Below are 9,965 nucleotides of genomic sequence, written 5' to 3'. Positions count from 1 at the left end.
AAAAACAATTTTAAATAATCTGTGATTATTTATCATATTTGTTATATTTATAATAGGTAAAAAAGAGGGATGAAGAACAAGTTTTTTTCATCACAATCCCATATTTTTGCAATCACACACATTGATATACACTTTATTTGATCATGAAATCGCCCAATTATGCAATTACTATATCACCCTACACAACCAAGCCCAATAAGATTATAAGAGCATAAGACGTAGTAATTAAAAAGAATAATAATTATTTGCCCATGACAAATTATAATTGAAATTCAGAAACATAGACAGAAGTGACTCCAAAACAAACTGAAATCATTCCCATTTGGTTGTAACTTGATGAGTATGCCTAAATTCCCAAGTAAGAACCAAGCTTCCATCCATTCTCTTAACCACAAACCTTTCCACCAACACATAACATCCAAATCTTGTCCACTTTTTACCCATTTCCTTCAACTTCAACCTCTCTTTCACCACCCTCACTTTCTTTTCCTCCCCTTCTTGCACCCATTTAAACCCCCCTCTATCCTCTTCCCATTTCATCCTCTCCACAACCACCAAGCTCAACCCAACCTTCAATGGCTCAAACCACACAATTCCATCAACAACGTTTTTGCTCGACGACGCCCCGGACTCACCCGAAACAACTTCCCTTTCCACAAAAACATCCACATTACCAACAGCTACGCCATTATTCTCACATCCAAATATCTCAACCCAATTCTGATGGAGGGTAATTTCATAATACGGCGAGTTCGTCATTTGAGATCCAACGGCTTGATTTCCATCGCGAATGAAAATGAATGGGCTGTACCACTTTCCTACAGCTACTGGGTCAGAGGATTTGCAAGGGAGCGAGAAGTTGAGGTCTGGGAGGCGGGCTCGGAGTTGGGCGTTGAGGCCGTGAGCTGGGGTGGGCTCGTGGAAGTCGTTGAGAGGATGGATATAAGCTCGCCACCCATTGCGGCTTAGACGTAGTGGAGAAACCCCGTCTTGAGCCACGGAGTTGCATATGAAACCAGAGGCTCCTCCACAGTACACGTAATCGCTGATTTGGAATTGTTGGTATTGGTTTTTTGGATCAAATAGTTGTGGTGGTGGATCAGGGACGGTGTAGCAGCACTTGCTGCTGCTTGTCTCGTCTGCCTTCGAGCTTGTGCATGCTAGCCTGAAATTAAATTGAACTTAGCTACTAGAATGAGACAATTTTCATAGTTAAATACAGGGCAAGTGACTGAATCTGAAAATACACCCATATATATATATTGAAGAAGGAACAGAGAGTGGGAGGAGCATAGCGTACGTACCCTTTTCGATTGCCGCGAGCGTTGATGATGTAATATTGATTGGAAGAGAGGGGCTGATTCAGAACTGGAATCATCACCGCGTAAACCGATTCTGAATACTCAAATTCCCCTGCTTCTGCCGAATGTGTAAGCTGCAGTATCTTGTTCTGAGGGAAAGGCGCCGTTTTCACTGATTCCTTCTTCTTAAACAGTCCACACCACCTGCTGCTTCTCAATTCTGCATTTTCTTCTTGATCTTGGATCACCAAAATCCCAGAATTCGGACCCTCCGGTGGCGGCATCGAAACCGACGGAGAGTCTCTGTACAGGGAAAGAGGCCTTGTCACGTACATTATTGATAAAATATCTTTCCTTTTTTAACTAAATGTGATTTGATTATGATCTTTCTGTTATTTTCATGATAATTTTAATATGGTTTGATTTATAGATGAAATCGAAAAGATGTACGACGAGGAAGAGCCATCCTTGAAAGGGCTTTACGGTTTAATTCGTTGATTAGTAGTTGGATAGCAGCCGGGGAAACAACTTTGCTTCTTCCTATGGCTAATATTCAGCCGTACCTCTGTTTTTTTATACCTTCATGTGGCAAAAACAATTGGCTTAAGAAGAATGAAACAAAATCTTCTGCTGATATAGAAGTGTGAACAATTTTCTTCGCCAGTGTATGTTTTTGGACGATAGCAAGCTATGAGGATTTTTCTAATTTGTTATATAGTACACTTATTTATGTTGTAATTGTATAAAAGTCAAATTATCAAATTATCAAATATCAGTCTAGTTCTGATTTTAGAAAAGTCTAAATTCTTGAAAACCCTGTATTTTTTTTGTGAAGAAATCTCTTATTCCATGTTCTACAATTGCGTCTGGTGGAATTTGAATATTAAATGTTAATGTGAGACTTGACCTCGTCAGGATCTAATTGTACTCCAAATTTGGTAAGTTTGACAGCTTTGATGACAGGAGATGTGGGTAAAGGAGAAAAGATGATTTGCAATGAAGTGACATTTAAAAGATAAGAAATCTTTTAGATGTTTTTTCTATTTTATTCTTCCTTTTTTTTCATTCCCATTTGGTTCTAATTCGATGAGTTTGTCTGAATTCCCAAGTAAGAACCAAAGTTCCATTCATTCTCTCGAGCACAAACCTTTCCACCAAAACATAACACCTAAATCTCTTCCACATTCCCTTTCCTTTAAACTCTTCTCTTCTCACAACTCTCTCTATCTCCCCATCTTCATTACTTTTTCCCCACACAAACCCAACTCTCTCCTCTTCCCACTTCATCCTCTCCACAATCGCCATGCTCAACCCCAACTCTAACGTCGCACCAAACCACATAACCCCGTCGGAAACCGCTACCCTCTTCGTCGCCATCGACACGCCTCCAACTAAAACAGTCTCCCTCCTAACCGAAACATCCACTGCCACGTGACCATTGTTGTCATAATTATTATCATCATCATTGTAGCATCCATGTATCTCTTCCCAGTTCTGTTGGAGAGTCATTTCATAGTATGCCGAGTCCCTCATTTGGGCACCAACCTCTCCTTCACGAATGAAAATGAAAGGACAGTACCATTTCCCCACCACCACTGGGTTGGCTGCAGAGTCGAGGTTCGGGAAGCAAGCTCGTAGAGCAGCGTTGACGCCTAGTGCTGGTGTGGCCTTGAAGTTTTTAAGAGTCTTGGTACGAGCTCTCCAAACCTGTCTCAGCAAATATGGAGGAACCCCATCGGGAGCCATTGACTTAGCCTTAAAATTATGGAGACTTTCAGTAAAATAATTAATTTGGAATTGTTGATAAACGTTTCTTGGGTCGAAGAGTTGTGGTCGTATATCTTGAATAATGTTGTCGCAACAACAGCTGCACATGTCCTCTTCCTTTGAACTCGTATATATTAGCCTGTAGTTAAAAGAGAATGATGCATTCTATGATACGTAGTGTTTAAACAAGAAAATAGTTTGAATTTTATTTTTCCATTCCACACCATCTTAAAAAAAAAATGAATCAACTAGAATTCAATCCCTAACATTGATTTAAAAAGTAGTAGAAAATAAAAGTAAAAAAAAAATTAACAATTACACAGCGAGAAAGTTGATTCATCATGTATCTAATTAGATAATTGTTAAAAACTAACCAAAAATCAATGAGTTATCCAACTATACTACCCCTTACGCCCTACATAAGATGACCTTTAATGATTCTTACCAAAATCAGAGTTAGTTAAAGACAACAAAACTTTTCAAACTAAAATTGAAATTTAAAAGAATAGTTAGAATTTCAGAATAAAGAAGCAAAAACAGAAATGAAATACCCAGCAGTGCGATAGGAATGAGAATGGATGATATAGTATTGGAAGGCAGCTGATTTATAACTGGAATCACCATTGCCTCAAAGCAATGACTATTCGCAGAGCGGCCCCTCACATAGCAAAGCTCCAATATCTTGTTCTGAGGGAACGGCAGCACCTTCCCACAAAACCATCTCTTTTCCAAACCTTCATCTTCCATTACTAAAACCCCTGTGTTTGGACCTTCTTCCGAAGCCGAGGCCGAAACCGAAGAGTCTCTGTATAGAGAAAGAGGCCTTGTTACATACATATTATCTCTATTAAACTTTCATGTTTTACTTCTTTCATCTTATCTAATTTTATAGTTACATGAACATGAAATACAATAGAGATATATGAAGAGGTCAACCCAACAATAATTTTCACATTATTTCCACCATTTTCAGTTAAATAATCAATGTGATTAATTAAATTTCTTGTTATACACATGTTTTTATTGATTAGGAGCTAGACAACAATAGATTGTTTTTACTTTATTTGTTTTAATTTCTAAATTATTGTTACAAGTTGTTATTTAGTGGGGTTCTTTCTTAAACAAACCTCTCTTTTACCATAGAGTGTGAGAGTCAACCCCAACTATATACATCCTATTTTTTAGTTTAATATATGTTACCTTCTAAAAAGCAATTACCTCAATTAAAAATACAATCAACATCAAACATTAATATAGATTAAATTGACGTATTCTTATGTTATTAATAGTATATTATAATTAATGTGTTCTTATATCTAACAGAGTTAGCGGTCTAATATAACAAGGGATAGTTGCAAATTTAGCAATTAAATTTAAAATAATTAAGTATATAGCAACATTTTAAAAAATTTACAAATATAGCAAAATTTGTCAAATTCTATCACTAATAGACCATAACGAGTCTATCAGCGATACAAGTCTATCAACGATAGTTTTGCTATATTTGCAAAAAAAATTAAATGTTGCTATATATTTAATTATTATTATTCGAGTAGTTATCTATTATAATTATCCATATAACAAAATAAATTAAAATATTTATAAAAATGTATATCAAAGGTTGAGTGTATTACTGATAGATTTTAAATTTTGTTATGTTTTTTAAATAGTTTGGACATTTTTTAGTATTTTCTTTATATGGACTATTTCAACACATCGATGGATATATTAGGATATATATTAGTGTATATTATTGTAATTTATGTTGAAATAAAAATAGGTAAATATTCATAAATATTAACCAATATCAAATGTAATATATTTTTATACATTTCACTTCTAGAATTGAAAATTATTACAACATCAAAATATAAAATGCAAAAATCTATATAATTGAGATGCTTTTTTATTACGAGACCCTTCTAATTTTCATTCTCCCATTTGGTTCTAATTTGATGAGTGTGCCTAAATTCCCAAGTAAGAACCAAAGTTGCATCCATTCTCTTAAGCACAAACCTTTCAACTAAAACATAACATCTAACTCTCTTCCACACTCCCTCTCCTTCAAACTCTTCTCTTCTCAAAACTCTCTCTATTTCCTCCTCATGATTTCTCCCCCATACAAACCCAACTCTCTCCTCCTCCCATTTCACCCTCTCCACAATCGCCATACTCAACCCCACCTCAGACGGCCATGGACCGAACCACATAATCCCATCGGAAACCACCACTCTCTCTGCCGCCAACAGCGCACCTCCAACTAATACCGCCTCCCTCCTAACACAAACATCCACCATCACACCACCACCACCACTGTCATTATAGCATCCAAATATCTCTTCCCAATTTTGTTGGAGGGTCATTTCGTAGTATGGGGACTTCCTCATTTGAACACCAACCTCTCCATCTCGAATGAAAATAAAAGGACAATACCATTTCCCCACCTCCACTGGGTTGCCCAAGTCGAGCTCAGGGAGTCGGGTTCGTAACGCATCGTCGACACCGAGTGCTGGTGTGGGATTGAAGTTTTTAAGAGTTCTGGTACGAGCTTGCCAACCATAGTGCCTTAGAAAATCTGGAGGAATCCCATCAATAGCTGTTGACTTAGACACAAAACCACCTGGTCTCCCAAAGAACGTATATCTATTGGTAATGTGGAATTGTTGATAGACATTTCTTGGGTCAAAGATTTGAGGTGATATATCGAAAATATAAGTGAAGCAACAAGAGTTCTTCACGTCGCATTCCTTTGAACTTGTACATGCTAGCCTGCAGTTAATTACATTAAACTACTTCCGATCCATATATGTCTTGGTGTAATTTTGATGAACATACACAGTACTCATTAATATAAACTATATATTGGAAAAAAAAACTAACCCTAAAATTTATTAATTTAATTTTTCTGTAGTGAAAAAAGGGAGCACTAATCATTAGGAATAGAGCTAGAAGAAAGTGGGAAATGGAATAATACCCTTTTTCTATGACATCGGAACTGATGACATAATATTGATTAGAATTGGAAGGCTGATTGAGAACTGGAATTAGCATTGCCTCAAAGTCATCAGTATCGCTATGAATGCCTTTTGAATACCAAAGCTTCATTAACTTGTTCTGTGGGAATGGCGGTACCTTCACAGACTTAGCCTTAAGCAATCCAAAAAACCATCTCCTTTCCGAACCTTCATCTTCGATTACCAAAACCCCAGTATTCGGACCCGAAGGCAATCCCGAATCCGAACCCGAACCTGAAGAAGAGTCTCTGTATAGAGAAAGAGGTCTGGTCACATACATCTCTATTATTTGTACTTAAATTTCTTCATATTTTAGTTAACTGCTTTCGTTTTATAGAATTTTCGCATGAATGTTTTCCAAGAAATTAAAGTAGTTTAGGTGTAGGCCCAACAGATTTGGTCCTAATTCTTTAAATTAAAGAAATGGTTGGTTGTAAAGTTACACACATCACCTAAAGTCGTGGAGACGACTAAACTAAACTAATCAAATTTGTTGCAAGTCCACTTCAAAGATTATTAAACATAATCAAGAGTAATGTGATGTTAATTTCATTTTCTAGAATTCAAAATTACATCATCAAAATAAATATAAAATGTAAAAGTCGTCTTTATTTGAGATTTGTGTTGGGGATTGCCATTGCCAATGTCACCAATAGGTAACTAAGGTTGTAGGGAAAGAGATTTGTTTGCATATTAATTTAACTTCCTTAAAAATGAATTTTCATTTTATTAAAGATGAAAGTTAATAAAACTTAATCAGTTATTAATTCTTTAAAAGAAAAATTAACTAATCCACTGCAAAAAATAATATTTAAAATGAATATTAAAATTGGACGACCAAATTCAAATCAAAATAAGTAATATTTTGTAAAATATAAACTAAATAAAAAAATAGATAAAAAAATGTTTCTCCAAACAAATATGTAGAAAAATTAAACAAACGGTTTAAAGCATTTACAAAAATTATAGTAAAATTTCAAATTTTATCGAACATAAGAATTGATTGATTTCTATGGAGATTTATAAATTTTACTATACTTATTATCATACATTTTTCTTTTGCTATTTTTGAAAATGTCCTATTTTATTTATTTATTTCCATTCAAAATTATACCATCATAGAAAACATGTATAGTTGAGATGTTTTTTTCTTCCTTTTTTTCATTCCCATTTGGTTCTAATTTGATGAGTGTGTCTGAATTCCCAAGTAAGAACCAAAGTTCCATTCATTCTCTTAAGCACAAACTTTTCAACCAAAACGTAACACCTAAATCTTCTCCATATTGTTCCCTTTCCTTCAAACTCTTCTCTTCTCACAGTTCTGATCTCTATTTGCTCCTCATGATCATTTCTCCCCCATACAAACCCAACTCTCTCCTCCTCCCATTTCACCCTCTCCACAATCGCCATACTCAGCCCCACCTCCCACGTTGACGACGGACTGAACCACATAATCCCATCGGAAACCACCACCCCCTCTGCCGCCAACAACGCCTCTCCAACTAAAACCGCCTCACTTCTTACACAAACATCTACCGTCACACGATGACCACGATCGTTATTATTGTAGCATCCAAATATCTCTTCCCAGTTCTGTTGGAGAGTCATTTCATAGTACGTAGAGTCTCTCATTTGGACACCAACATCTCCTTCACGAATGAAAATGAAAGGGCAGTACCATTTCCCCACCACCACTGGGTCGACCGCAGTACAGTCGAGCTCAGGAAGGCGAGCCCGTAGTGCAGCGTCGATGCCGAGAGCTGGCGCGGCGTCAAACTTCTGATCAAGATTTCTGGTTTCAGCTGTCCAACCTTGATGTCTCAAGAAATATGGAGGAACCCCATCGGGAGCCATTGAGTTAGAGATAAAACCATTGGAAGAACTTTGAAAGAATGAATATTTAGAATTAATTTGGAATTGTTGATAGGGATTTGTTGGGTCGAAAAGTTGTGGTTTTATATCGTCAATCAAGTTGAAGCAACAACAGCTGATCATGTCATCTTCCTTTGAACTGGTGCATGCTAGCCTACAGTTAAATAAGATATTCTTGATGACTAAATGTGTCATTATAATTAGTTCGTGAGTTTTAATAAAATTTGGCTAAAGTATATAGTAAATATATACTTAAATTTTGTGTTTGTTGTTGAATTTTCAGAGGTTTGAATAAATCTCTTAAATCTTTCGAAAACAAGTTAAAAAGTTGCTACAATTGTATTAGTTATAGAAGAAAATGGAAATACCCTTTAGATTTGCCACGGGAATCAATGACATAATATTGGTTAGAATTGGGAGGTTGATTCAAAACTGGAATTAGCATTACGTAAAAGTAATCAGTGTATGGATGACGACGGTGGCGCTGCCTCGCCGCAGTTTTCTTATATCGTAGCTCCAGTAGCTTGTTTTGAGGGAACGGTGGTTCCTCCACGCTTTCATCCTTAACCAATCCAAAAAACCATCTCCTCTCCGAACCTTCATCTTCTATCACTAAAACACCTGTATTCGGACCCTCCACCAAGACGGAGGCCGAAGCTGAAGCCGAACACTGATCTGATCTGTATAGAGAAAGAGGCCTTGTCACATACATTATGTTATTCTCTATAGTATAAATTAAACCTTGTGCTTTAATTGATTTTATAGATGAACATGTACACATGACAATATATATATATATATGACTTCGAAGTCAATCTTGAACTTTCCTATTCATTTCTAAGAAACTCTAAGCCCAAGATATGGTGCTTTCCTTCCTTCTCCCACCATTTTAAAGTCTGTTGATTAGTCTTTGGAGTTGCGCAGTGGGAGAGAAATTAAATCACCTACGAAATTTCCCAAAATTAAAAAGTATAAATTTATTCATTTGAGTTCTTCTTTTATCATTAGCCTCTCAAATTAAACCTTCTTCTTAATATATAAGTAATGTGTCAACGAATGACCAAAAACTCTTTGGCTCAAATTTCTTATTTCGTGTATATATATAAAATAAAAACAAAGAACCAAGTTGGTTTTAAGTCACATATATAATTATTCAATAGATTATGAGTCCCTTTCATTGTTTGTGCATGTTTTCTTTTGAGACCAGAAAGTACAAGACACACAGCAGACCCAAACAGGGTACTTGCGAGGCACCTCATGATCAAGAAACAAAGGAAGAATATCATCTAAAAAACTATTTTTCCACCAGAAAACAATAACATAACCAAGAGAGGAGGCTAAAGTTACAAAACTCTAATGTATATAGAAATCCACTTTTATCAGAAATAATGATATTGAAGAACATAAATCACAAAGCAAAATTCAAGGGTCTACTTTGAAATATAATGCTTATAATGTCACTCCCACTTGGTTCTAATTTGATTAGTGTGTCTAAATTCCCAAGAAAGAACCAAAGTTCCATCCATTCTCCTAAGCTCAAACCTTTCAACCAAAACATAACACCCAAATCTCCTCCACATTCCCACCCCTTCAAACTCTTCCCTCCTTTTCACCTTCACTTCCTTTTCTCCTCCTTCTCTAACCCATTCAAATCCACCTTTTTCCTCTTCCCATTTTATCCTCTCCACAATTGCCATGCTCAACCCGACTCTCGACGAACCGAACCACGCTGCCCCATCTCCGATATTCACCCCAGCCACCACCCGCCCTGCGACCGAAACCACTTCCTTCTCCACCAAAACATCCAACTCTACTCCTCTCCCTCCTGAGTTATTCCCACACCCAAAAACCTCCACCCAATTCTGTTGAAGGGTCATTTCGTAATATGGAGAGTTCTTGATTTGAGAATCCACATCGCCTTCTCGAACGAAAATGAAAGGGCAGTACCATTTCCCTACAACAATAGGGCTGGAGAAATTACATGGCAGGGAGAATGTGAGCGGAGGGAGAC

The 9,965-nt window shown here is 36.5% G+C and overlaps 5 protein-coding genes and 1 long non-coding RNA gene across 6 annotated transcripts in view; 1 reads left to right on the top strand and 5 right to left on the bottom strand.

Moving 5' to 3' along the window:
• Window positions 1-225: 225 nt before the first annotated feature.
• LOC101216291 (hypothetical protein) lies at window positions 226-1,636 on the bottom strand. Its single transcript, XM_004135369.3, has 2 exons — window positions 1,305-1,636; window positions 226-1,165 (listed from the first exon to the last, which is right to left on the bottom strand). The coding sequence occupies exons 1-2, from the start codon at window positions 1,634-1,636 to the stop codon at window positions 313-315; spliced, it is 1,185 nt and encodes a 394-aa protein (XP_004135417.1). The 3' UTR covers window positions 226-312.
• On the top strand, window positions 1,495-2,161 carry LOC116403674. The gene is made up of 2 exons (XR_004216462.1): window positions 1,495-1,630; window positions 1,732-2,161. It is a non-coding gene; the product is annotated as an uncharacterized LOC116403674 (long non-coding RNA).
• Window positions 2,162-2,308: 147 nt separating this feature from the next.
• LOC101216542 lies at window positions 2,309-3,905 on the bottom strand. The gene is made up of 2 exons (XM_011657959.2): window positions 3,528-3,905; window positions 2,309-3,233 (listed from the first exon to the last, which is right to left on the bottom strand). The coding sequence occupies exons 1-2, from the start codon at window positions 3,903-3,905 to the stop codon at window positions 2,364-2,366; spliced, it is 1,248 nt and encodes a 415-aa protein (XP_011656261.2). The 3' UTR covers window positions 2,309-2,363.
• Window positions 3,906-4,879: 974 nt separating this feature from the next.
• On the bottom strand, window positions 4,880-6,923 carry LOC105435704. Its single transcript, XM_011657958.2, has 2 exons — window positions 6,043-6,923; window positions 4,880-5,837 (listed from the first exon to the last, which is right to left on the bottom strand). Exons 1-2 carry the CDS (start codon window positions 6,360-6,362, stop codon window positions 4,991-4,993), a joined length of 1,167 nt encoding a protein of 388 aa, XP_011656260.1. The 5' UTR covers window positions 6,363-6,923; the 3' UTR covers window positions 4,880-4,990.
• Window positions 6,924-7,147: 224 nt separating this feature from the next.
• On the bottom strand, window positions 7,148-8,940 carry LOC105435580. Its single transcript, XM_011657443.2, has 2 exons — window positions 8,323-8,940; window positions 7,148-8,108 (listed from the first exon to the last, which is right to left on the bottom strand). Exons 1-2 carry the CDS (start codon window positions 8,733-8,735, stop codon window positions 7,244-7,246), a joined length of 1,278 nt encoding a protein of 425 aa, XP_011655745.2. The 5' UTR covers window positions 8,736-8,940; the 3' UTR covers window positions 7,148-7,243.
• Window positions 8,941-9,236: 296 nt separating this feature from the next.
• The window catches only part of LOC105435579, a 2,028-nt gene continuing 1,299 nt past the window's right edge, over window positions 9,237-9,965 (bottom strand). The window contains exon 2 of the mRNA XM_011657442.2: window positions 9,237-9,965. This exon is cut by the window's right edge and continues 281 nt beyond it. Within this exon, the coding sequence (XP_011655744.1) occupies window positions 9,412-9,965 (554 nt within the window). The 3' untranslated portion in view covers window positions 9,237-9,411.

The sequence above is a fragment of the Cucumis sativus genome, chromosome 5 (assembly GCF_000004075.3).
Source record: "Cucumis sativus cultivar 9930 chromosome 5, Cucumber_9930_V3, whole genome shotgun sequence".
Classification (NCBI taxonomy): Eukaryota; Viridiplantae; Streptophyta; class Magnoliopsida; order Cucurbitales; family Cucurbitaceae; genus Cucumis; species Cucumis sativus.
The sequence above is the reverse complement of the archived record's forward strand: the minus strand, read 5'-3'. Positions and strand labels throughout refer to the sequence as shown.